The sequence below is a fragment of the Felis catus genome, chromosome C1 (assembly GCF_018350175.1).
Source record: "Felis catus isolate Fca126 chromosome C1, F.catus_Fca126_mat1.0, whole genome shotgun sequence".
Classification (NCBI taxonomy): domain Eukaryota; kingdom Metazoa; phylum Chordata; class Mammalia; order Carnivora; family Felidae; genus Felis; species Felis catus.
This window is the reverse complement of record NC_058375.1, coordinates 75,314,396-75,342,284: the sequence shown is the minus strand read 5'-3', so window position 1 is coordinate 75,342,284 and position 27,889 is coordinate 75,314,396. Positions and strand designations below refer to the sequence as shown.

Sequence of the window (27,889 nt, the reverse complement as noted above, 5' to 3'; positions counted from 1 at the left end):
AACATAGGGGAAACCTTCATGACGTTGGATTTGGCAATGATTTCTTGGAAATGACACCAAAGCACAGAAACAAAAGCAAAAACAGACAAGCAGAACCACATCAAACTTTAAAACTCTTGTGCATTAAAGGAAACAACCATCAGAGTGAAAAAGCAACCTATAGAATGGGAGAAAATATCTGAAAATCATATATCTGATAGGGAACAAATATCCAGATTATGTAAAGACTTTCTATAATTCACAGCAACAAAAAACAACTCAGTCTAAAAAAACGATCAAAGGAATTGAATAGACATTTCATCAAAGAATATACATGGGGCGCCTGGGTGGTGCAGTCTGTTAAGCGTCCGACTTCAGCCAGGTCACGATCTCCCGGTCGGTGAGTTCGAGCCCCGCGTCGGGCTCTGGGCTGATGGCTCAGAGCCTGGAGCCTGTTTCCGATTCTGTGTCTCCCTCTCTCTCTGCCCCTCGCCCGTTCATGCTCTGTCTCTCTCTGTCCCAAAAATAAATAAACGTTGAAAAAAATTAAAAAAAAAAAAAAGAATATACAAATAACCAAAAAGCATATGAGAAGGTGTTCAATATCACTAATCATTAGAGAAATGCAAATAAAAAATATGAGATATTATCTCACATATATTAGGATGACCACTATCAAAAAAATAGAAAATAGCAAATATTAGTGAGAATATGGAGAAATTGGAATTCCTGTGTAATGTGAGTGGAAATAAAAAATGATGCAGTTGCTATGGAAAACTGTAAGATGGCCCCTCAGAAAAATAAAAAATAGAGTTACCATATGGTCCAGAAATTTTACTACTGAGTATCTATATCTAAAAGCACTGAAAGCAAGATCTTGAGGAGATATTTGCATACCCACATTTATTACAACATTATTCACAATAATCAAGAGGTAGAAACAACCCATATGTCCTTACAGACAGATGAGTGGATAAAGAAAATGTTGTGTACACATACAATGGAATGTTACTCAGTCTTAAAAATGAAATCTGTCACATGCCACAGCAAGGACTAACTATGAAAGCATTAAGAGAAATAATAAGTTACAAAAGACAAATACTTTATTATTTCATTTATATGAGGTATCTAAGATAGTCAAACTCATAAGCACAGAAAGTAGAATGGTGGTTGTTAAGGGGTGGAGTGAGAGAAGAATGGGAAGTACATATGCTCTTTCTCTCTCTCCACCCCTACCCCCCTACACACACACACTGCAAGTTGTTGTTCCAACTTGCTGGTCTTGCCTCCTATTGTATATGAGACTCAGGGACCCCAACTGAATAAATGAATTCCTGCTATTGAGTACCCTAAAATGTTCTGCATGGAATTCTCCATGTGAAAAGCAGCTAATATAAAAACATTTCAGACCTGTAATTCTGGATAACAATTGAAACCATTAAGCATATACACATAAATTTTTAATGTAATAATTCTATCATGCAAATTAATTTGAGGTGTATCTTTTAGAGTAAGTATTCTAGAGACCACGACTCCAAGTGCACTGGAAAGCAAGGAAATACAGCTTCTTCATACCCAGTGTTTAAAAGAAAAAGTCCCTAGAAAAATTCTCAAGTCTGACATTAAACAAAAAAAAAAAAAAAAAAATGCACAAAAACGGTACACAACTCATTTTACTACACAGGAAGGAGCCTTTCTTAACATCTGGCCTGTTTCTGAGAAACCAAGAGCCTGTTCCTGCTTTCATTTTCAACTGACATGTGTTCAGTCAAGTTGTCCTTAACTGAGACAAGAAATTCCTTACTAATAAGAAAAAGTAGAGAAGAACCAGACTTTTAATTTATAAAATAACTAATCAGACTGTCATATTTAGCGAGGATATGGGAGAGACATACATCACCAGTCTTCTAGTCCACTTTTGCAGGTACAGAGCCATGAATGAACTTAATTTGACCTTCCCCTTTTAATACACTCACTTATCATTCAAGGAAATCTCAACTGTCAGTCTTGTGGCCCAGTGAACTGCCATTTAAAAAACATCTTTAAATTCCAGTTAGTTAACATATGGTATAATATTAGTTTCACGTGTACAAATAAAAAATTAAAATAAAGAATTCCAGATATATAAAAACTGAGAATTTTTTTTTACATGTTTATTTATTTTGGAGTGGGGAGGGTCAGAGACAGAGAGGGAGACAGAGGATCTGAAGCAGGCTCTATGCTGATAGTAGAAAGCCCGATACAGGGCTCAAACCCACAAAATATGAGATCATGACCTAAGCTGAAGTTGGATGCTTAACTGACTGAGCCACCCAGGTACCTCAAAACAGAATTTTTTGCTAGCAGACCCATCTCATGAGAAATAGTAAAAGAAATTCTTCAGGCTGAAAGTGAACCCAGATAATGAATGCATGCATATAAAAAGAGAAAGAAAACTAGTAAATTATGTAATTATAAGACAGTATAAATACATATTTGTTTCCTTATCTTAACTGATTTTTAAAATAAGTAAATAAATAAATAAAATAAAAAATATCTTTAACCTGTATTAACTGGTCTGTAAACTGCAGATAATAATATCTACCTCATAAGCATGTACTGAGGGTAAATTCAATTTAGTTAGTAACACCTGTAAGGAATTAGCACAATGTCTACCATACAGCAGGCACCAGATGCATTTTACTTATTATAATATGAACTCAAGCTTCAATGCCTCAACAAAGCTTATATACTGTGAGATAACAATGTAATAAAAATAATTATATAAATATATGTTCTTTTTCAATAGTAATAAGTTTTTTTCATGTTTATTTATTCTGAGAGAGAGAGAGAGAGAGCATGCAAGAAGGGGAGAGACAGAGAGAGAGGGGGAGACACAGAATCTGACGCAGGCTCCAGGCTCTGAGCTGTCAGCATGGAACCCGACACTGGGCTGGAACTCACAAGCTGTGAGATCATGACTTGAGTCAAAGTCGGATGCTCAATCAACTGAGCCACCCAGGTTCCCCAGTACTAATACAAAATTGTCTATTAAAACAGCACAGTATTTTCTACCTCTCAGCGTAGGTCAGATTTTAAACAGCATGATTCCACCTGTTCAGGGGGATGTGAAAGTACAGGTGCTTTTATATGCACTTGGAGAGTAGGAGAGTGCAAACATTTCCAGAAGCAAATTTTATAGTATGTCTCAAAAGTCTCCAAAAAGAGCATAACCTTTAACCAACATGTTCACTTTCCCAATTTGATCCACTTAATCACAAATACTTACTAAAGGCCTATCATGTGTCATGCACTGTTTTTGAGGGATTCAAAAGTCAAAAAGAAACAGAAATCTGTGCCTTCGTGGAAGTAACATTTTAGTAGGCAATAATAACATAAACTATCCAGAATATCAGATCACAGTTTCTATGCAGGAAAGAGAAGCAGGAATAGGGGAGAAGAAGTGCTGGCAATTTGAAGAAGAGCAATTTTATATAAGGGATCAGAAACAGCACCGATGAAGTGACATTTCAGTGAGGATCTAAAGCTGTAAGGGAGAAGGTCATTGGATATCTAGGGAAACAGCATAAGTTGCAGGGGAAACAGCAAGTGCAAAGGCCCTAGGGAAGGAGCATGACCAGCGTGTTTCAGAGAGACCAGGAGAGGGAAGTTATAGGGAAGAAACCCCAATCCTATAGCCCCTGTAATCTCTTGTGAGAACACGGCTTTTATATTACTAAAGCAAGATGCTAACCACCTGAGATGAGTTCAGGCCTTCTCTGAACTGTCCACTACAGCCAGAGCTGGAATTGGAAGTGAAATTGAGAGGATTCAAGTTAGCACACCAGAAACATCTAAAATGGTCCACCCCTTGCATCATTCTGATCACTGTGCCCTATGTTAAATGCAATCCATCATCGTATCTTCAAATTGGTGAGTAGCTACAATTCTATAAAGGACTTAATAACATGACTTGGTATATGCCACAGACTTTAACTCCTACAACTTGTCACAGGTCATAGTTGATGTTCATCATCTCCCTCCTCCACCATCCATTCTAGATTTTCCTTGTCATAAACAAAAGCAGGCATCCCACTTAAAAAAAATTTTTTTAATGTTTATTTATTTTTGAGACAGAGAGAGACAGAGCATGAACAGGGGAGGGTCAGAGAGAGGGAGACACAGAATCTGAAACAGGCTCCAGGCTCTGAGCTATCAGCACAGAGCCCGACGCGGGCTCGAACTCACAGACCGCGAGATCAGGACCTGAGCCGAAGTCGGCCGCTTAACCGACTGAGCCACCCAGGCGCCCCAAGCATCCCATTTTAGCTTTTCAATGGTGTGCCTAAGATACTCCTTCTACAAAACCAGACTAACCCAAAGAGAAAATATAACTGGAAAGATACTTAAAGGTTTGATAACTTCAGGTACTAGAAGGTCAGCATATCATCTGATGAAAAAGGTAATGAACTCCTATGGGGACAGCACATTCTACTTATTAATGTTTATAAAAAGTGCACGCAGCCCTAAGCGTGCCTGGCTGGCTCAGTTAGCCACGCATGTGACTTTTGGTCTCAGGGTTGTGAGTTTGAGCCCCATATTGGGTGAAAAATTACTTAAAAATAAAATCTTTTTTAAAAAAAGAGTGCATGCAGCCCTTTGTCTTTGTTTTTTGTATGGCTGCATTGGCATATGACAAACTCATAGTAATGTCCACAAATACTGTCCCATGGCAAGTTACAATCACCCAGACCATATTTCACATTGTTGAATAAAGTCACCGATAAGAAGGGATGCTTGGGTGGCTCAGTCGGTTAAGGGTCCAACTCCAGATAAGGTCATGATCTCATGGTTTGTGAGTTTGAACCCTGCATCGGGCTCTGTGCTGACAGCTCAGAGCCTGGAGCCTGCTTCAGATTCTGTGTCCCTCTCTCTGCTCCTCCCTGCTTGCACTCTGTCTCTCGCTCTCTGTCCAAAAAAAAAAAAAAAAAAAAAAAAAAAAAAAATTAAAAAAAATTTAAAGGTACAAATAAGTTATTGCAATTGGAAAAAACCCACAACTTTCTCATGGTTTTCTGTAATAACTTAAATACACAATATTGCCAATTGATCAGTATTCGTTGAAATCGTGAAAAATGTACAGTAATGGAGTAACATTTGGACTCTACTTACCACTTGACTTTATGTTTTCCTTATATTTTGACTAATTCATAATCTGGGACACAGATATATTTGTTGTTGTTGTTGTTGTTTTTTAATTTTAGCATTTTTCCAAGTAGCCACGCAAAAGTGGATTAAGTCTAGCAAATAGTTTGATGATTCCCATGACATTTTCATTATTGGAAGAACATCATTTTTCATCATGATGTTCAGTAGAGCAAACCTCATTTTAAAATATAATAATCGCAGGGGCACTTGGGTGGTTCAGTCAGGTAAGCATCCGACTTCAGCTCAGGTCATGATCTTGTGGTCCATGAATTTTAGCCCTGCATCTGGCTCTGGGCTGACAGCTCAGCACCTGAAGCCTGTTTTGGATCCTGTGTCTCCCTTTCTCTCTGTGCCCCTCCCCCAGTGGTGCTCTCTCTCTGCCTCTCAAAAATGAATAAACGTTAAAAAAATTTCTTTAAGCATGTTATAATTGCAGTGCTCCTGGTTGACTCAGTCGATTGAGTGTCTGACTCTTGATTTCAGCTCAGGTCATGATCACAGGGTCATGGGATCAAGCCCCACGTCAGGCTTCATGCTGAACATGGAGGCTGCTTAGGATTCTCTCTCTCCCTCTGCCCCTGTCCCCTGCTCACGCTATATCTCCCACTCTCTCTCTAAAATAAATTGAGTGCCCAGGTGGCTCATTTGGTTAAGCATCCAACTCTTGATTTTGGCTCAGGTCATGATCTCATGGTTTGTGAGTTCAAGCCTTGCATCGGATCTGAGCTCCCAGTGTGGTGCCTGCTTGGAATTCTTTCTCTCTTCTCGCTTTGCCCCTCCCCTGCTCTCTCTCTCTCTCTCTCTCTCTCTCTCTCTCTCTCTCTCTGTTTCTCAAAATAAATAAATAAATAAGTAAACATTTTTTAAAATAAATAAATTAAATTAAATTAAAAATATTTAATGTAATAATTGCAGCAATCCCTTCAAAATAATGGTCAGGTTTCTTCAAGACATTAGTAAATACTTTTATATTTTATTTACATTGAATTCAAGTAAATTCAAGGTTTTTTATGCTCTGTGGAGTCTTCAACAAATTTTGAAGATTCTTTTTTTTCACTCACTTTGAAAACTACATGTCATATGTAACATCTGTACTGTTGTAAACATTTCACTAACTGAACAATATATACAAACTTTTAGTTCTGGAATAGACTAGCTAGGATCTCATAATAGTTTGAACAATTCTTACAATTTGAATATTGTTTATTAGGTCAGAGACAAATGCAGGCCTGAGTAGTCCCAACAGAATGATTCCAATCCCTCACCGTAAAAGCTTAAAGAATGGCACCAAAGGATACCACAAGTCTTGATTCAAACTTCCATCATTTCATGATAAAGTGGATAGACATATGGAAAAAAGGCATTAACTACTCATTTGGACACCTGAATGGCTCAGTCAGTTAAGCATCCAACTCTTGGTTTCATCTCAGGTCATGATCTCACAGTTCATGGGTTTGAGCCCTGTGGGTTCAGGCTCTGCACTGACAGCTTGGAGCCTGCTTGAGGTTCTCTCTCCCTTCTCTCTCTCTCTCTGCCCCTACCCCGCTTGCACTCTCTCTCTAAATAAATAAACCTAAAAAAATTTTTTTTAAGTTTACATATTCAAATTGGCAAAAGTGTGGGGTTTCTTGCATAGTTGGGGTCATTTTATACTTAGTCACATAATATCCATTGAACTTCTACTCTATGCCAAGTCCTATTGTAAGTGCTGTGAATACATTAGTTAACTGCTTTTATGAATTTGAATGTCAGGTATCATAAGGCGGAAAAATCAAGGTGATGTGAAGGAGATTTGCAAAGGGTTCACTGGAGACCAACAGAATAAAAAGGGATTTTGTCAAGATCAAGGGTAAGAAAGTTTCAGATCTGTAAAGTTGTGCCTCAGGGATCAAGGCAGGAAGGAACTGGGTGTGTCCCAGCAACAGAAAGTCCCAGCTAACTCATTTTTCAAAGCAAATTTCAAAAAGGAAAAAGAAAAGAGAGTATTCAGTTCTATTTGTTAAGTTTCTCACACTGGCTTCCGGGTATAGAGATCTGGGATCAGCAGAGAACCTAATCAATCTCTCCCTTTCTCCTCATTTCCCTATTCCTTCCTTTCAGAAGCAATGTGGAAGAGGAGAAAAAGCAGAGGATTTAAAGGTAAAATGAGTTTAGGGGCACCAGGGTGGCTCAGTCAGTTGAGCATCCAACTCTTGATTTCAGCTCAGGTCATGATCCCAGATTGTGAGACCAAGCCCCATGTTGGCCTCCATGCTGAGCATAGAGCCTACTTAGGATTCTCTTTTTCTCTTTCTCCCTCTGCCCCTCTCCCAGCTTGAATTCTCTAAAACAAAACAAAACAAAAGGTAAAAAGAGCTTAAAATTTGATTCCCACCCCTGTGACTTGCTCAATGAATATGGACCGGCATACTTACCCTCCCTCAAGCCTCCTTGTTTTCACTGGAAGATGAAGACATTGTTGCTTATTTTGCATTATTGTAATCAAAAATGAATTAGACTTGAAACACACATAGTTCTGTAAAACAATCAAGAAATAAACCCATTACTTCTTTTGCTATTCACTCAGAAAGCCTAGAAAGGCAGTGTAGTGAAGTAGCTTCACAAGAGTGTTTGGGATCAAGAATGATTCAGTTCAGATTACTTATATATACTACTGTGATTTGGGCTGAGACGTTCAACTTTTCTGTTCCTGTTTCTATAAAAACATGGGGAAACGTTTAGCATATGATATGTTGTAAAACCCACATAAAGCAGTCAGCATAGAGCCTCAAACATGTGTGCAATTCTTGGAGCCCCTTCCTGACTGTGCACTGGGTATTAGTGCCAGGTGCTGGGTGTTTGTGACTGTGTGTGGGGCATATTCTTCTCCTCACTTGCTGTATGTATAAAGCCAGGTCCATTGTATGTTCATCACGTGAGGAAATTAGACCTAAAAATTCACATGATGCTTCCTCACTCTAGGTTTCTCAACCTGAACCCCAACTCTGAGCTCCATTTCATTGTATTTGCATATCTGATAGACATTCTTTAAAATCAGCGAGCATTCTCTGAAATCTCTTTCAAAAAAATGTGAAGGTTCTAGTTGAGAAATTGTGTTAAGCCCATATACCCTCCCACTAGCACAGCCTCCAGAAATTCCTTTTATGGTCTTTGAATAATTGTTTTGTGTCCCAATGCTTTCAGTTTCAGATAAAGTCTGTTACAGTGGTTGCTTTGTTTCTAGTTCGTCTTTAAAGGAAATCTGGAAAGTCCAATGACATTACACAGGTAAAATAAAAGATCCATGATCCAGTGAGAGAGGGAGAAGTAACAGAAACCTCTCCACCTAACCGAAGAGGAAAAAATAAAAGGTAAGAACTCCACTTCATTATCAAAGCAGCTTTTTCTTCAGCTTTAAAGGAGCTCTGTTCCAGGAAATGGGGCTCATGACAAGGTTGGGGCAGGGATGGGAAAGGATTTTATAGAGGTCAGTTTTCTTAAAAAGTGACCAGCCTAAGGGCACCTGGGTGCCTCAGTTGGTTGAACATCCGACTTCAGCTCAGGTCATGATCTCACAATTCATTAGTTTCAGCCCCACATCGGGCTCTCTGCTGTCAGCACAGAGCCTGCTTTGGATCCTCTGTCCCCCTCTGTCTCTGTCCCTCCCCCTGCACTCTCTCTCAAAAATAAATACACATTAAAAAAAAAAGTGATCAGCATCAAGACGGGCTGCAGTTGAGCCTGCTGTGGGATACTAGGTCAGATAATGAAATACTGGGGTCATCAGATGGTAGCATGTTCCTACCTGTTACTACTGTGCTTGTGTGAAATTAGGCACCAGCAGACATGGGGATAAATGAAGTTTGAAGTGCATTAGGATTGTCTTTCTTTTTGCTGACTTTGTGTTGACTGGGGACACAGTTAAATTCCCATTATCTTTGATAGAACTTGCTCAGTACAGATCCGACTGCAGCTAAGAAACTGAAAGGCTGCAAATATGTTATATTCAGGAGAAGGAAAGAATAGTAAATGAGGTGTGGTGTGGTGAACAGCCACCCGACACTGATTTTTTTAATGTTTATTTATTTTGAGAGAGAGAGAGAGTGCATGAACAGGGGAGGGGCAGAGAGAGGGAGAGAGAGAATCCCAAGTAGGCTCTGAGATGCCAGTGAAGAGCCCAACACAGTGCGCAAACTCACGAAACCATGAGATCGTGAGCTGAGCCAAGATAGAGTCTTGAGCCGCTGAGGTATCCCCACCTGATACTGTTAAAGACAGAGAAAGAAAAATCTGAAACCCAGAGCTAAAGGTGAAGATTTATGAAAACATCATTCTTTTTAATCACACACTTGAACTTTGTTTCAAAGTGTATTTCTTCCTTCAGAAATAGTCCAGGTTCAGTACATCCAATTACTTAGTGCCAACTTACTCCTTACCCCTTACAAGTAGAATCTGGAGCCCATTTGACTAGAAAGCTTCCTCTTTAAAGAATCTACCGTGATGCATCACTAAGGTCTACCTCTTTGTTTGCCTTGACCTCTCTGTGCTCTCAATCAGTTCCAATCTTGCCTTCTGGAAACTCCTGCCCTGAATTCCTTGGCTTGGCACGAGCTTTATTTATCTTACCAGACAACTCTCTCTCCTTTCCAGTTTCACTTTCCCTTCATCTCTCATCCCTCTTCCCCACCGTCTATTCTCCTCTTCCTGCTTCTCCTTCTCTACAAAATGGAAGAGCAGAACAAAACAGAAAACCTAGAAATGTATGCTGAAAATACAAATATTTTCCTTGAACAACTTGCCCTTTACCTCTCCTGATCTGCCTCCTGATTTTTTTTTTTTTTTTTTTAGTTTCAGGTGTACAGTATAATGATTCAACAATTCTATACATTACTCAGTGCTCATCACAATAAGTACACTCTTAATCCCCTCACCTGTTTCACCCCAAACCCTACCCACCTTGCCTCCAGCAGCTTCCAATTTGTTTTCTATATTTAAGAGTCTGGGTGGGGTTTTTTTGCGTTTTTTTTTCCCTCTTTTTTGCTCTGTTTGCTTTGTTTCTTAAATTAATTTCATATATGAGTGAAATCATATGGTATTTGTCTTTCTCTAACTGACTTATTTCAGTTAGGATTATACCCTCTATATCACCCATGTTGTTGAAAATAGCAAGATCTCATTCTTTTTTATGGCTGAGTAGTATTACATTGTGTATATACACCATTTCCTCTTTATCCATTCATCTATAGATGGACGTTTGGATTGCTTCCATAGTTTGGCTATTGTAAATAATGATGCAGTAAACAAAAGGATGCATATATCCTTTCAAATTGCTGTTTTTGTTTTATTTGGGTAAATACCCAGTAGTGCAATTACTGGATCATGTGGTAGTTCTATTTTTGAGGAACCTCCATACTGTTTTCCAGAGTGACTGTACCAGTTTGTAAGTTTGTATTCCACCCCCCAGCAGTTCGCCAGAATCCTTTTCTCTACATCCTCGGCAACTTTCTTGAGTTTTTTTTTATTTTGGACATTCTGATAGGTATAAGATGATACTCATTGTGATTTTGATTTGCATGTCTCTGATGAGTAGTAATGTCAAGCATCTTTTAATGTGTCTATTGACCATCTCTATGTCTTCTTTGGAAAAATGTCTATTCACGTCTTCTGCCCATTTTTAATTGGATTATTGGTTTTTGGGTGTTGAGTTGTATAAGTTCTTTATAGATTTTGGATATTAACCCCTTATCAAATATATCATTTGCAAATATCTTCTCCAATTCAGTACATTGTCTTTTTGTTTTGTTGATGGTTTCCTTTTCTGTGCAAAGCTTCTTATTTTAATGGAGTCTCAATAGTTTATCTTTGCTTTTGTTTCACTTGCCTCAGGAGACATATCTAGAAAACTGTTTCTATAGCTGATGTCAAAGAAATTACTGCCTGTGTTTACTCCTAGGAATTTTGTGGTTTCACGTCTCATATTTAAGTCTTTAATCCATTTTGAGTTTATTTTTGTATATGGCTAAGAAAATGGTCCAGTTTCATTATTTTGCATAGAGCTGTCCAGTTTTCCAACACCATTTGTTGAAGAGACTGTCTTTTTCCTATTACTGTATATTCTTACTTCCTTTATTGTAGATCATTTGACCATAAAAGCATGAATTTATTTCTGGACTCTCTATTCTATACTATTGATCTATGTGTCTCTTTTTGTACCAGTACCATACTGTTTTGATTACTACAGCTTTTTTGTATATCTTGAATTCTGAGATTGTGATACCTCCAGTTTTGTTCTTCTTTTTCAAAATTGCTTTGGCTATTTGTAGTTCCATACAAATTTTAGGATTGTTTGTTCTACTTCTATGAAAAAGGCTATTGGTGTTTTGATAGAAATTGCACTGGGGGAAGTCTCAGTCAGTTGAGCGACTGACCAGCTCAGGTCATGATCTCATGGTCTGTGAGTTCAAACCCCAAGTTGGGCTCTGTGCTGACAGCTTGGTGCCTGGAGCCTGCTTCATATTCTGTGTCTCCCTCTCTCTCTGCACTTCCCCTGCTCTCACTCTATCTCTCTCTCAAAAATAAATAACTATTTAAAAAATAAAAAATAAAAAAAATGCATTAACTCTGTAGATTTCTTTAGGTAGTATGGACATTTTAACACTACTCATTCTCCCAATCAGTGAGCACAAAGTATCTTTCCATTTGTTTGTCTCACTGAGATCCTCCACTCTTTTCTCAAGTCCAGTAAATATCTTTATGATCATTACTTTGAATTCTCTGTCAGGCATATTTCTTATCTCCATTTCATTTAGCTCTTGTACTGTGATTTTTGTCTTGTTCTTTCATCTGGAACATATTCCTCTGTTTCTTCATTTTGTATAACATTCTGCACTTGTTTCTGTGTGTTAGGAAAGTTAGCTATGTCTCCTGATCTTGAAAATAGTGGCCTTATGAAGAAGAGGTTTTATAGTGTCCTCTAGTGCGATGTCCCCCCTTCACCAGAACGTGGCACTTTCAGGGGTGTCTCATATGTGTGTTGTGTTAGCTTATTTTTGTGGCTGAGCCATGTTTGCCTTCAGTGAATTGTCTGAAATGGCCCTCTTTCCCTATTATGAGCAGGGTTTGGTCTCTGTGCTCTTACAGGGCCAGTCTGGGGCAGCCTTGGGCTTGTAGCTAGGTCAAACCAGATGCCTGCTCTCAACCCATTTGCCAGAACTGTGGTCACACTGAACTGCATGGTGCTCTTTCTGCATTGTTCCCTTAGATGCTTTCATTGGTGGACAGAGCCTACAGTTAGACCCCAGTCTGATCCCAGTCTGTCTTTCAGGGTTGCAGGTAACCCAGACTACAGGGCTCTTCCTTTGTGCTGCCCCTTGTGAAGTTGGTTGGTAGAGCTAGCAGTCTGATCGGATGTCTGACCCAGCCCACCATTGAGCCTGCAGTTAAATTGGTGTGTGTGCTTGTCTTCCCCTCTCCCAGTCAATGTGGAGTGATGCTGGCCACTGTTGGTGCTGCTTGAAGGATGAGACCTGGCCAGAGCACTTTGAAGGAACTTCTCTTGAGTGGGGTGTGTTGGATGGGGGGGGATCTGCAGGAGAACAGGGCACATGGTGTTAGCAAACTAGATGATGTGTGGTCGTGCTAGTTCCCACAGGTGTCCATGTAGCTAATCTGGGGTTAGGAGAGAGAAATGGCACCTACCAGTTATTTAGTTCTTGGAGAAGTCTCCTAAAGATCCCTGCCCCTACTGCACACATTCTGAGATTAGTAAATAAATCTCCTCATACACCCAAGGTGCCTCTCAAATTATTGCTTCTATGCTGTATCTCAGTGGGATTGTTCATTCTGCTGGATCTTTAGGGGTAGGGACTCAGTTTTCTATTACCCTCCATGCTCTCTAATATTTTTCTTAAGATGTTAAGCCCTACTGATGGTAAAAACTTGAAAGTTTAAGCCCTCTGATTTTCAAAGCCAAATGTAATGGGGACTTTAATTCCCCACTACATGTGCAGGTACCCCACGTCTCAAGTGCCCAGTGTGGGGTCTGCTCCTCTCCCTTCTCTGTACTTATGGTATCCACAAGCAGTTAGTCTTGCAGATTAGCTTAGTTTCCTACCAGACTTCACCTTTGCTACTGTTTTCGATGTGGCCTCCTCTCTACGATTAACCGTAGACAGTCTGTTCTGCCAGTCTTTGGTTCATTTTCTGGGTTAATTACACTGGTGTGGCTGTTATTTAGGTGGACAAGGTGAGCTTAGGATCCTCCTACTCTGCCATCTTCCCAGGGTCCTCTGACTCCTGACCTTTTAATCCTTATTTCATAGTCTTTTGTTCCCTTATCACATATATATAAACATGATTTTTAGCCATGGTAAGTATTTCCAGTAGTGCACTTGTACCCCCATGTAGCTGGAGGCTAACTTACTGTGAAGCTAATGAAGTTTAAAGGCCCCTTGCTTATAAAAGCCCATGCCAAGGCTTTCGAAGGGTCCCTGGTCATGTGTTCCAGATGGTCATATGTTTTTATAAAATTTGCAAAAGTAAGTTATATTGGTTTCACTTTTGGAATGGCAATTTGAGAAGTTCTGTGGACCCTCATTCCAGCAAAACAAGCATATCTATCAGGGGAGAAACACATTTAAAATCTCTGGGAACTGTTCAAAGGGCATGCATGAAATAATGTACGAAAGTATTCATAGTAAGAATTAATGAATAAATAAATCAACATTGAATTTTTACATATAACCGGAATGTAAAATAAATACCTCTAAATTCTACTCTATTTTCCATTTAACATTTACTCTAAATTTTTTAAAGTTTTTCTATTATATTAAGAGAGAGCATGCACACATGCATATGTGCATGTGAGCAAGGGAGAGGCAGAGAGAGAGAGGAAGAGAGAGAATGCCAAGCAGGCTCTGTGCTATAAGCGTGGCCCAATGCAGGGCTCAATCCCACAAACTGTGAGATCATTACCTGAGTCAAAATCAAAGAGGTGGATTCTTAACCAACTAAGCCACACAAGCACCCCTGCTTTACTCTAAATTTAAAAATTTTTAAAACATTTATTCATTTTTGAGAGACAGAGAGAGATGGAGTGTGAATCATGGAGGCGCAGAGAGAGGAGACACAAAATCTGAAGCAGGCTCCAGGCTCTGAACTGTCAGCACAGAGCCCCACACGGGGTTCGAAATCACCGACCACAAGATCATGACCTGAGCTGAAGTCGGACGCTTAGCTGACTGAACCACCCAGGCACCCCTCTAAAATTTTTAATGAGAATACAAAAGGAAAATTTTCCATGGTGAATTTAATGACCGATTTTGTTCATGAGAGTGGCTGAACATTCATAAGATATGGTCATACCAATATTTTTTCAATGGACTACTTTGATAATACTTCGGTAACTTTCTAAAATGATACAGATCTTACCCTCATCTATCTCAATGTTGACACAAAACTTATGGCCAGGTTGTGGAAACTGAGGACTCCAGCTTCTGAATGTAAAACAACCTGGTGAGGTTCTTGATCTAATTGGACTGGAAATTTTATTTCATCCCATCTCTTCCCTTGCAGACCAGGGAACACTCTGAACATGGCCTCAGAGATCCACATGCCGGCCCCAGTGTGCCTCATTGAGAACACTGAAGGGCAACTGGTGGCTAATCAGGAAGCTTTGGAGATCCTGTCAGGCACCAAGAATCCTCTCGTGGTGGTGGCTATCGTGGGCCTCTACCGCACAGGCAAATCCTACCTGATGAACAAGCTGGCTGGGAAGAACAAGGGTGAGTGGCACCAAAAAGCTCCTCGGAGTCCCTTCTGTCCACCTACACTGCCTGCATTGAACGTGGTGATGCAAGGACAGGAAGTTAGAGAACGCGGAGGAATATTGAAAGTTATCTTTTAATACACGATTATGCTCTTATCTTCACTGTAATCTAAAAGAGTCAGTTCATCACTCTTCCCACTTTGCCTTAGTTTCCTCTTTTAAAAGCATAAATTGTTCCTTTCCTAGAAAGACTAGTGCAGTAATAAAAATAATTAATGTACATAATAAGACATTTACTAAAATGTTCATGTAGCAAAAGCAAGTTTCCACTGGTTATTAAGATGCAAAGAATGTTTAAGTCTGTATTGGCTTTTTTTTTTCATTGTTGTAAAATATATGTAACATAAAACTTACCATTGGAATCATTTTTAAGTGTACATATAGTTCTATGGCATTAAGTAAATTCACACTGTTATGCAGCCATCACCATCATGCATCTCCCTACTTTTTTTCATCTTCTTCAACAGAAACTCTGTACCCATTAAACAATAACTCCCCAGCCCTTGGCAACCACCATTCTACATACTCTCTCTATGAATTGGACTGTTCTAGGAATCTCATTTGAGAGGAATCAGACATTATTTGTCCTTTGTGATTTGGCACAATGTCTTCGGTGTTGTACCCTGTGTCAGAATTCTCTCCCTTTTTAAGGCTGAATAACTAATATGTGCATACTGATTTGTTTATCCCTTCATCTGTTGAAGGACTCTTGGGTTGCCTCCACCTTTTGGCTATTATGGATAATGTTGCTAAAAACACGAGGGCACAAATATCTGTTCAAATCCCTACTTTCATTTTGTGGGGGTTATATATCTCCAAATCATATGGTAATTCTATTTTAATTTTTTTTAAGAAGCCATCATATTGTTTTCCACAGCAAGTGTACCATTTTACATTCTCACCAGAAATACACAAGGTTTCTAATATGCCCACATCCTCCCCAACACTTCCTTTTTTCTGGGTTTTTGATAGTGGCCATCTCAATGAGTGTGAAGTAGTATCTCATTGTGGTTTTAATTTGTTTTTTCCCTAATGACTAATGATGATGAGCATCTTTTCATTTGATTATTGGTCGTTTGTATATTTGCTTTGCAGAAATGTCTATTCAAGTCCTTTGCTCTTGTTTTAATCAGGTTTTTTTTTTTTGTGCGTTGCATTGTAGGATTTCTAGTTCCATCTGCTATTAAAACTCCACCTTCTCTTATCCCCACTCTCCCTCACAGGCTTCTCTCTGGGCTCCACGGTGCAGTCTCACACCAAAGGAGTCTGGATGTGGTGTGTGCCTCATCCCAAGAAGCCAGACCACACCCTAGTTCTTCTTGACACAGAGGGCCTGGGAGATGTAGAGAAGGTAAGGATTGAGGAATCAGTTTCGAAATAAGACCCTCATCCCTGAATATTCTCTACACAATTTAATTTTTCTTTAAATAAGAGCTTACACTTAACCATAATATGTTTTTGTTTTTGTTTTATTTCTGTTTATGTGCCCTCCGACCAAGTTTAGCAACCAGGGATCAGGAAAATGTATATAAGGCAGAATCCTAGAAGAAGATCATAGTGGTCAGTAGTAATTAGTAATATTCCAATGATTAACAATAGGCTGTGTGGGGGGCGCCTGTGTGGCTCAGCCCGTTAGGTGTCCAACTTCGCCTCAGGTCATGATCTCAGGGTTCGTGAGTTCGAGCCCTGCGTTGGCTCTGTGCTGACAGCTCAGAGCCTGGAGCTTGCTTCAGATTCTGGGTCTCCTTCTTTCTCTGCCCCGCCCCCACTTGTACTCTGTCTTTCTCTTTCTCAAAAATAATAAATAAACATTAAAACTATTTTTTAAAAAAGATTGTATGCTAAGCCAGTTAACCCAGAAGCTTAAAGGTAGAACAAATAAAATCAATGTCACGAGTTGAATCCTGCAGAGAATTGTAGTTAAAATTTTAGGTTCTGAAGTTCCATACCCTTTTGTTTAAATGTAAACCCTGTCACTAACTCAGTGGCCTTAGCAAATTATTTGACATCTTTTAACCTCAGCTTTCTGAATTTGTAAAACAGATGTAGTAGATCTTTATTTGACTCAGTGTTGTTTTGGATAAGATAAGTAATGGAAAATGTTAGGTGCCTAATAATTGCTCAGTAAAATAGCTACAGGTATTATTACTCTCACATAAGTCAATTTTGCTGTAAAAAGGAAGAGAAAATTCTAAATTTATTATTATTTTTTAAATGTTTATTTATTTTTGAGAGAGACAGTGAGACAGAGCGCAAACAGCGGAGGGGGAGAGAGAGAGGGAGACACAGAATCTGAAGCAGGCTGCAGGCTCTGAGCTGTCAGCACAAGCCTGACGCAGGGCTCGAATTCGTGAGCCGCGACATCATGACCTGAACTGAAGTCAGATGCTCAACTGACTGAGCCACGCAGGCGCCCTGAAAATTCTAAATTTAAATTCTATTTAAAGCCTTAGAAAGCCTACCAACCTTTACTATTGGTTTTGTAATTATCTGCCAATGATCATAAGAAGACCTAGTGAGAATCAGTGTAAATTAAAATTACTAATCATAAAATGATCCAAAATCCAAATCCCACTAATATTTTCGTTTGGATTTGGTTTTCTCATATAGGTCATTAATCTTAAAAAACAAAAACAAAAACAAACAAAAAAAAAAAACCTCTAGTTAAATAAGCATCTTTTTACAGCTGCTGATCTAGAAAGTCAGGATCTAGGTGTCAGGAGAGTGAAACCTAACAGGCTTGCACATGTTCTGATTCACAGGGTGACAACCAGAACGATTCCTGGATCTTTGCCCTAGCAATACTCCTGAGCAGCACCTTTGTGTACAATAGCATGGGAACCATCAACCAGCAGGCCATGGACCAACTGCAGTATCCTTTTTGTAGTTCAAAATAGCCTCAAAGTAAGAGGGAAGAATTGTATTTAAAAACCAGCTGCTTGGTTGTGAATCCTGGCGAATCAAGCACAAAAAGAGAAAACATGAAAAATAATTCAAGGGCAGGGGAAAGATTCTATGTACCCACTAGAAAATTGATGCTTGGGGGGCGCCTGAGTGGCTCAGTCGGTTAAGCATCCAACTTCAGCTCAGGTCATGATCTCGCGGTCCGTGAGTTCGAGCCCCGCGTCAGGCTCTGTGCTGACCGCTCAGAGCCTGGAGCCTGTTTCAGATTCTGTGTCTCCCTCTCTCTCTGACCCTCCCCCGTTCATGGTGTCTCTCCCTGTCTCAAAAATAAATAAATGTTAAAAAAAAAAATTAAAAAAAAAAAAAAGAAAAGAAAATTGATGCTTGGGTTAAAAACAAAGGTGAAGTGAAGGTTTTAATATGCGGAACCAATATGGGATGGGGACACTATTCTTTGATGCCAGTTTTCCTTAGTTTGCTACTCAGCTATGTGACAGAGCTGTCAGATCGAATCAGGGCGAAATCCTCCCCTAATTCCAACGGGATTGAAGATTCAGCAGACTTTGTGAGCTTCTTTCCAGATTTTGTGTGGACGCTGAGGGATTTCTCCTTAGAACTGGAAGCAGACGGACTACCCATCACAGCTGATGAGTACCTGGAGAATTCTCTCAAGCTTAAACAAGGTAAAAAGGACTTAGAAATAAATGGAGATAATAAAACATAAGAAACTATTATTTGGTCCGTGTTCCATTTACAGTTTTCTTACATTTATAGTTTTCTATTTCTTCTTAGCTGGCCATCAGTAAGAATTAATGCTTGTTTAATACATGAATTAATAGATTTGATTTTAAATTATATTCTCCTCTCTTCTAAGAATAGTTTCTTTCTCTTTTATTTTTCCCTGTGCTATTATCAGATTGATTTTATCTCCCTGAATAGGGCTTGTGATTAGCCAAAGAATATGGAGAAGAATAGGCGTTGTCTGGAAGAAAATAGGTAAAAGCATGAATAGTGCTCTAGTTCAGGGGTTGGAAAATTATGGCTCACAGGCAAATGATGGCCAACCCAGACCACCAGCTGTCTTTGTAGATAAGGTTTTATTGGAATAATGCTATGCCCACTCATTTATAGATTGTCTATGGCTGCTTTCTTGCTGCAATAGCAGAATTGAGTACTTGGAGAAGAGACCACCTGGTTTGCAAAACCTAAAATATTTACTGTTTGGTCCTTTACAGAAAAAGTTTGCAAGCCTTTTTTATCTTCCTGCAGGTACCACTCAAAGTGATCAAAATTTTAATATGCCCCGACTCTGTATCCGGAAGTTCTTTCCGAAGAAGAAATGCTTTATCTTTGATCGACCCACTCATCGGAAGAAGCTAGGCCAGCTTGAGACACTGAATGATAATGACCTGGATCCTGAATTTGTGCAACAAGCTTCAGCCTTCTGTTCCTACATCTTTAAGAATTCCAAAACTAAAACTCTCTCAGGAGGCATCAAAGTCAATGGACCTCGTGAGTCCTCTTCCCAGTCTTTTTCTTCCATTGTTAAGACTAAAGGAGAGTAGAATTACATCCACCTAGTTTCAGCTGTAAAAAATGTGAATCTAGGGGCACCTGGGTGGCTCAGTCGGTTAAGCAGCCGACTTCGGTTCAGGTCATGATCCCACAGTCTGTGAGTTCGAGCCCCGCATCAGGCTCTGTGCTGACAGCTCAGAGCCTGGAGCCTGTTTCAGATTCTGTGTCTCCCTCTCTCTGACCCTCCCCTGTTCATGCTCTGTCTCTCTCTGTCTCAAAAATAAATAAACGTTAAAAAAAAATGTGAATCTACTGCTATTTCCATGTTAAATTCTTGATGACATCAACATTTCTAATAGATTTTACTAGTCAAATTTCTTGGGTGAGAAAAGATAGGAAAGGCTAAAGAAATCAAGTTCTATTTCTTAAAATTGCCCTATTTATTAGGACCTGCATTGTCCAATATGGTAGCCGCTTACACAAGTGTGAGCTAATTAAAATTACAGAAAATTTAAAATTCTGGGATGCCTGGGTAGCTCAGTGGGTTAAACGTCTGACTTTGGCTCGGGTCATGATCTCACAGTTCATGGGTTCAAGCTCCGGGCTCTGTGCTGACAACTCAGAGCCTGGAGGCTGCTTTGGATTCTGTGTCTCCCTGTCTCTCTACCCCTCCCTGACTTGTGTTCTGTCTCTCTCTCTCTCCCTCAAAATTAAATAAACATTTAAAAAAAAATTTTTAAGAAAACTTAAAATTCCAATTACACAGATTTATTTATTTATTTGTTTATTTATGTTTTAATATGAAATTTATTGTCAAATTCGTTTCCATACAACACCCAGTGCTCATCCCACCAGTGCCCTCCTCAATGCCCATCACCCACTTTCCCCTCCCTCCCACCCCCATCAACCCTCAGTTTATCCTCAGTTTTTAAGAGTCTCTTGTGGTTATATATTTCAAAAGCCTATACCTACATGTGGCTAATAGCTGGATGACATAGAATATTTCCATCATAACAGAAAGTTGTCTTGGATGACGCTTTGCTAGAATAAACAAAGTCGAGTACTCTTTTGATTTTTTCCACAATGATCAAATGCTTGCCACAGACCAGGGCTGATGATAGAGACATAAATGAGAGAGGTATGGTTCCTGTCCTAATGGTGCTTAAGGGTAAAGTGAATGAAAACACTCAGTAAACATAGGCCTATGCTATCTAGAACAGATTCTCAACCTTTGATGTGTAAACATATCACCTGGACATCTTGCCAGAGAGGAGGGTCTAATTCACTTGATCTGGGTCAGAGGCTGAGAATCGACATTTCTAGCAAGGCTCCAGGTGATGTTGAGGACATTGATGCTTTGAGGCAAATGGGTGGTAGTAGACATGATCAGAATCACACAGAATGGAATGTTTCCTCATCCCACCTACAACAAGCAACATTATTTGTTCTCTGTTTGTAGGTCTAGAGAAACTGGTGCAGACCTATGTCGATGCCATCAGCCGTGGAGATCTGCCCTGCATGGAGAATGCAATCCTGGCCTTGGCCCAGATTGAGAATGCAGCCGCAGTGCAAAAGGCCATTGCCCACTATGACCAGCAGATGGGCCAGATGCTGCAGCTGCCCACAGAAACCCTCCAGGAGCTACTGAACCTGCACAGGGCCTGTGAGAAAGAGGCCATTGAACTCTTCATGAGGAATTCCTTCAAAGACATAGACCATTTATGTCAAAAGGACTTAGCGGTAATTTTTTCTCAAGTTCTTATGGATTAGGGTCTTGGAAAGCAGAGTACTACCGGAAAATGAAATGGGTATTTATTTTGAAAGAGGCAATTCCTACTAGACTTTAAAATGGTGATAACCACTCTTTGTTTTTATCATAAAGAGAAGAGCAAATTTTATTACAATGAACTCAAAGGTTTTTTTTCCTATTTTTTTTAATATATGAATTTATTGTCAAATTGGTTTCCATACAACACCCAGTGCTCATCCCAAAAGGTGCCCTCCTCAATACCCATCACCCACCCTCTCCTCCCTCCCACCCCCCATCAACCCTCAGTTTGTTCTCAGTTTTTAACAGTCTCTTATGCTTTGGCTCTCTCCCACTCTAACCTGTTTTTTTTTTTCCTTCCCCTCCCCCATGGGTTCCTGTTAATTTCTCAGGGTCCACATAAGAGTGAAACCATATGGTATCTGTCTTTCTCTGTATGGCTTATTTCACTTAGCATCACACTCTCCAGTTCCATCCACGTTGCTACAAAAGACCATATTTCATTTTTTCTCATTGCCACGTAATATTCCATTGTGTATATAAACCACAATTTCTTTATCCATTCATCAGTGGATGGACATTTAGGCTCTTTCCATAATTTGGCTATTGTTGAGAGTGCTGCTATGAACATTGGGGTACAAGTGGCCCTATGCATCAGTACTCCTGTATCCCTTGGATAAATTCCTAGCAGTGCTATTGCTGGGTCATAGGGTAGGTCTATTTTTAATTTTCTGAGGAACCTCCACACTACTTTCCAGAGTGGCTGCACCAATTTGCATTCCCACCAACAGTGCAAGAGAGTTCCCGTTTCTCCATATCCTCTCCAGCATCTGTAGTCTCCTGATTTGTTCATTTTGGCCACTCTGACTGGTGTGAGGTGATATCTGAGTGTGGTTTTGATTTGTATTTCCCTGATGAGGAGCGACGTTGAGCATCTTTTCATATGCCTGTTGGCCATCTGGATGTCTTCTTTAGAGAAGTGTCTATTCATGTTTTCTGCCCATTTCTTCACTGGATTATTTGTTTTTTGGGTGTGGAGTTTGGTGAGCTCTTTATAGATTTTGGATTGAACTCAAAGTTTTAAAACATTTTTTTCATGAATAATATTCTTCCTCTTAATTTACCTAAATTCACATAAGTCACAATCAGAGCTTCTAAATCAAATGCCCACTATTATCAGACTGATTTGATATCCTAATCAATCAGGATATTGCCCTGATTATCCATATGCAGGCTTATGTTGAGCCACATTTATTCCATATGCAATCACTGGTCCAATTTGAAAAGCAGAAGTTTATCTCTAAAGGTATAGCAAGAAAGCTAGCAATCTCTGCTCTGAACTTCACCTCTAAGGAGAAAGGGACTTCAGTAAAAGTCAGGAGCAGGAAGAAGGATATGGTCCTGTTGGGGTGCCTGTGACTTTTTCTAGGGTCATAGGCTTATTTCTGAGAAGCGCTTCCAGATATTCTAAGGTCATGCTAACATCTTTTCCCTGTTATTCTTTTTACCTCCTATTTTTACATCAAAGGCCCAGCTGGAAAAAAAGCGAGATGACTTTTGTAAACAGAATGTGCAAGCATCAACGGATCGTTGCTCAGATTTACTTAAGGATATTTTCAGTCCTCTTGAAGAAGCTGTGAAGCAGGGGGTTTATTCTAAACCAGGAGGGTACCGTCTCCTCATCCAGAAAATACAAGAGCTGAAGACAAAATATCTTCAGCAACCTAATAAAGGGATACAGGTAACCAAGATTTATGTGCTGATTCTGGAAAGCTGCTGACATGCCTCCTTGAAAGACTAAAATAACCACGTGTAATCGCACACCTTGTGAGAACAACAGCATTCATGCTTTCATTCAGTAAACATGTATAGGGAACCAATTACACCAGATACGTCCTATGTGCTCATCCAAGAGTGCACTCAATTAATAATTGAGTTATTAATTGGATTTTCAGATCAACCACAAAGTTGTTATTGCAATTCACTACTGTGGCTGGATCTTTATGCTGCAAGGAACAGAAACCCATTTTCTTAAACAAAAATGGGAATTCATCAGTTTAGGCTTTAAACTGGCTATAAGGACAACTGGAGCCAAGATTTCAAATAATGTCATCATCTGTCTGTCTGTCTGTTACTCCCCTCAACCCTACACTTCCTTCTTTCCTATTCTCCCTCCACCTTTTCTCTGATCTGCTTTCTCCATAATGACTTCTTTTTTCAACAACTCACTCCTTAGGGGGCCAGAGCACCAACACCTCCAAAATTAGAGCCCTCATTTTAAAAAAAAACAAAGAATCTCTGTTTCCCAGTGTCTATCTCAGTCTCTTATAAAGGATTCTGCTTAGTAGGCTGCCATGATTGGCCAGCTCAGAGCATGTGTCCATGCCTGTAGCAAGGACTCTTGACAACCAGGCACACTAAGGCCAAGAGGAGCAATTCCTAGAGGAAAAGATGATAGGAAGACAAACAGGAACGAGTGCTTCTATCCATTTCCTATTACCAACTCCATGTTCTCTGGGTCCTAAGGCTGAAGAGGTTCTTCAGGAATACTTGAAGTCCAAGGAGTCTGTGACTGATGCGATTCTACAGACAGACCAGACTCTCACAGAAAAGGAAAAGGAGATTGAAGGTGAGGAGCCAGTCAAGAGACTAGATAGCCTCAAGAGTTCTTAAAGCTTAAATAATTTGGCGGGGTAAGCCTGGGATCCTTAAACTAGGGCAAGGCGAACAACAATGCCCCTTACTTGCTGAAGTCATTTCTGAGTAGGGCATATGTAGTCAACAGCAACAATGACCGGTAAGTGTGCAAGGAAGAAAGGGACAACATGCTTACTCACATACATTTGTCTTCTTTTTCCTCCTCTCAGTGGAACGTGTGAAAGCTGAATCTGCACAGGCTGCAGCAAAAGTACTGGAAGAAATGCAAATAAAGAATCAGCAATTGATGGAACAGAAAGAAAGGAGTCATCAGGAACATGTGAGACAATTAACTGAGAAGATGGAAAGGGATAGAGTCCAGTGGCTGGATGAACAAGAGAGAATTCTAGCTTTCAAACTTCAGGTATTTAATTGTACTACCCTAAGGTTTCTGTTTTCTGTTTTCTCTCCACTCTCCCTCATCATATCTTAGTGTGGCAGTGATAACATGATGCCTACAAGAAGGACCTTGCTTGCCACTTGTACTTTTCAATTTCTGTCTGCCTGCCTGACCTGGCCCCTGCCTCTATCTGGTTATTAAAAGATTTATTTGTGGTTAGGTCACATCCAGTCCTCTATCTGTACATCCTTTCATCCATGGTAGCTGTTCTCTGCTAGGCATTCTGAAAAATCTCTTATATGGATCTCTTGCTTAATACTATACGAAGCAAGAACTGCTGTGTCTCTATTACTTACAAAAAGAAACAGAAGTTCAGAAAGGATTAGGGTCACACAACTTGGTAAGATATCTGAACTGTCTTCACCACTTAGTAGAAATGTAATCACAGAGCTAAGACACTCAAGAGAACGTATAATGAAAATTAAGGGTAGAGAAAATGTCAAGAAGAAATTTAACACTAAAAAAAAATAAATGTGGAAACTAGCTATAAATTACAGATTTACTTCAGCCCTATACTTTATTCAGTCTCCAATTGTCCCTTTTTAGGAACAGGCTCGTCTACTAAAGGAAGGATTCCAAAATGAGAGCAAACGACTTCACACTGAGATACAAAATATCCAGAAGAGCATGGAAAAACCAAAGAAAACATGTTTCTTAAGCTGAAGACCTAAAGAACAGAGCTCCTGATCATTCTTATCCAAGGCATAACTTAAGTAACCTTTGAATTTGGAAAAATAGCATTACACTCGAAAGTAATTGGGTTTTGCATTTTTGTAACACTAGAAATTTGCAAAGATGTGCAGTACTGTAATTAAAAATCATATCCATCTTCCAAAAAAATATTATAAATTGTATGACAAAGGTCAATTTTACCTCTCTAACACAAAAAGTATATGAGCTGGTACCATTCAGGAAAAATGTATTCCTCTAGGTGACTACTAGTAGACAAAGGGAAACTGAACAAAGTCTTAGGTAAAAGTTTAGGAACATAGTTGGGCTTCAGTCTGGCCAAGTGTACAATGGATTTCAGTGTCAGGAGGACCATCCTAGCTTCTTAGTGAAAGCAACGTGCGGTTTTCCATTATATCACAGCTGCACCATCTGTGAGCAATGATGTGATCACTAGGCCCTAGGAATGGACAATCCTCCCTGATGGATTCTAAGCAGAAGCAAACCACCTTATATAGAGATCTAGAATCTACAGAATTTTCAAAAGAAGGTAGAAGAAACCATTAGCATGAATAGGGATTGGATCACAAACAAATGGGCCAAAAAAGGAAACTCCTTTTTTACTTAATTCACCCAGGTTGTAACTTTAATGGTACATTTTAGAGGTTTAGATAATTGACACTGGACTGAACATAGTAACATGATGACAATTATGCATTATGTGTTTGTAACAATATATAATTCACAAAGATGGACTTTAAATGATGACAGATAACATACTAGAAAACTGAGCTAAGTTAATTAATAAATCATTTAAGATCCTATAAATTAGGCAACCTTTTTCCACTTCTCAACAGTCTATACTTGAAAGTTTGCTGATTTTCCCCAAAGTGATTATAGATTGTTTTTTATATTTTTTGAATAACAAAACAATGCTCTTGGTATTAGTATACACAGACTTTCTCCTAATTTTCTAAACTCCTAGGTAAATGGTTGATATTTTTCAAAATGATTAAAAATTATTTTTAAGCTAAAAATAAAATATGCTTCACTGGGCTTTTTTTTTTTTTTCAGTTTTCACCCAAAAATAAGGCTTTACTCTTCACACCAATGGTTGGCTAACTTATCTGCAAAAGACCGGGTAGTGGCTATTCATGACTTTGTAGGCCCTACAGTCTCTGTCTCAACTGCTCAATTCTGCCATGTAGTGTGAGAGCAGTCATAGACAATACATAAATGGTTGGACATGGCTGTGTTCCAATAAAACTTTATTTTCAAAAATAAGTAGCACTCATAAGCCATAGTTTCCAGATTATTGCTCTATAAAAACATTGGTCAAAGTCTATATATCTGCCTTATGTTGCTTACATTTGTAAGGGAATGTGTATTAAATTGTATGTTAAGATCTTGAAAATATTATACAATGTTTCAAGATACTAGAAGATGAGAGAAATGCAGAGAAGTAGCTAATGCCATTAAATCCACATTAATAAGACTGATTTGCTGATTGCATAGGGACATTTTCTTCCAATGAACCCCCTTACCTCCTATTACATGGTGAATACCTCTTTCCACAGTTAAACACATGCTACTAAGCAGTATTTTTTCATTTGACTGCCTTCATTGGAGATCAGGGAGATCTACGGCATGTATGTAGGTATGCACACAGACCCACAATGCTTATATAAATAGGCTTTGTCTTTTCTTATCCAAGCTGCATTGCAACAAAGGAGTAAATAAAATACATTTTTATTAACTAAAGAAACTTCATGGTAGAAAGAACACATATGCCTTCAAAACCAAGTAGTGGTCTCTTTAATAACCATTTGAAAATACTAACATTAAGGGGCGCCTGGGTGGCTCAGTCAGTTAAGTGTCTGACTCTAGACTTTGGCTCAGATCATGATCTCATGATTTGTGAGTTTGATTCCTGCATCAGGCTCCATGCTGGCAATGTGGAGCCTGCTTGGGATCCTATCTCTCTCTTTGCCCCTCCCCAGCTCTTTCTCAAAATAAATTTTTAAAAAATCTTAAAAATAATAACATTGAAACTAAGCAAAATTACATAACTTCCTTTCTAGCTTGATAGCATGAGTCTATACCAGATTTCAAATCATCTGATGCCTGGTTTAATGCTTTTTCTATACTATCTCCAGGAACAAAATGAAGCTGTCTCCAGGGAGGCATGTTGCTTTCACCAGTAGTCTTCAACCCCACTGTGCATTAAAACCAATTTATTAAATATAAAGATTCTCTGGGCCCTAGCCTTCCCTTGACTTTCTGATATAGTAAATCTGAGATGGGTCATTGGGTGATATAATAACAAGAAAAGGGTAATTCAAGGCCATAACCTTTCAGTCTGCCAAAGCTAGCATATGTTAGGACCTATATTTGCTGACCCTTATGATGTTCTTGTGTCAAAATTCTTTTTAACTTAGATAGGTATATTTTCTACTGTTTAAGTAACAGTCTGTTACTTTTCCTTCTATGGGTTTAATGAAAGGATATATAAGGTCCATTGATATAGTGGGAGGGGCTGAAAACTATCCTCCACATATTCAGGTCAAGGGTCAATTAGGCCACACAAGCTCAGAGCCTGAAGCCTGCTTCAGATTCTGTGTCTCCCTCTCTCAGCCCCTCCCCACTTACACTCTGTCTCTCAAAACTAAATAAACATTAGAAAAATTTTTTAAAGATTTAAAAAAAGAATCAATTAGGCCAATTAAGGTATTGACTGAAAAATAAACACAAAGATAAAAATTTAAGAAACCCTTTAAATATTTGATAGACAGATAAACTAAAACTCAATACTGTTACCACTCTGCATGCGTAATTTCAACAAATTAGATGAAATGGACTAATTTCTAAAAAAAACCCCACAAACTACTAAAACCCACCTTAGGTGAAATAGATGATCTGAATTGTACTGTAACTTCTAAATTGAATTCTAATTGAATTTGTAGTT

At 39.1% G+C, this 27,889-nt stretch overlaps 1 protein-coding gene and 1 long non-coding RNA gene across 3 annotated transcripts; one reads left to right on the top strand and one right to left on the bottom strand.

Annotated features, from left to right (window-relative positions):
- Positions 1-437: 437 nt before the first annotated feature.
- Positions 438-24,135, bottom strand: LOC109502446. Its single transcript, XR_002161042.2, has 3 exons — positions 23,996-24,135; positions 7,581-7,681; positions 438-493 (listed from the first exon to the last, which is right to left on the bottom strand). It is a non-coding gene; the product is annotated as an uncharacterized LOC109502446 (long non-coding RNA).
- On the top strand, positions 8,333-26,423 carry LOC101082424 (guanylate-binding protein 1). 2 transcript variants are annotated; one of them, XM_003990287.4, is made up of 11 exons: positions 8,333-8,516; positions 14,719-14,927; positions 16,195-16,322; positions 17,734-17,843; positions 18,362-18,558; positions 19,145-19,387; positions 20,850-21,130; positions 22,687-22,899; positions 23,685-23,787; positions 24,026-24,219; positions 24,802-26,423. In XM_003990287.4, the coding sequence occupies exons 2-11, from the start codon at positions 14,738-14,740 to the stop codon at positions 24,916-24,918; spliced, it is 1,776 nt and encodes a 591-aa protein (XP_003990336.2). In that variant the 5' UTR covers positions 8,333-8,516; positions 14,719-14,737; the 3' UTR covers positions 24,919-26,423. The 2 variants fall into 2 exon arrangements, with proteins under 2 accessions (XP_003990336.2, XP_044892077.1); XM_045036142.1 differs by lacking the exons at positions 8,333-8,516; positions 14,719-14,927; positions 16,195-16,322; positions 17,734-17,843 and adding an exon at positions 17,886-18,002 and having other exon boundaries at positions 18,252-18,558.
- Positions 26,424-27,889: the final 1,466 nt, after the last annotated feature.

Bases quoted from the DNA above. Each gene is read 5' to 3' on its own strand.
- LOC101082424 (XM_003990287.4), top strand. From the start codon at position 14,738: ATGGCCTCAGAGATCCACATGCCGGCCCCAGTGTGCCTCATTGAGAAC. The intron at 18,559-19,144 runs GTAAAAAGGACT...ATCTTCCTGCAG, and splicing joins TTCTCTCAAGCTTAAACAAG to GTACCACTCAAAGTGATCAA. The intron at 23,788-24,025 runs GTGAGGAGCCAG...TCCTCCTCTCAG, and splicing joins AAAGGAAAAGGAGATTGAAG to TGGAACGTGTGAAAGCTGAA.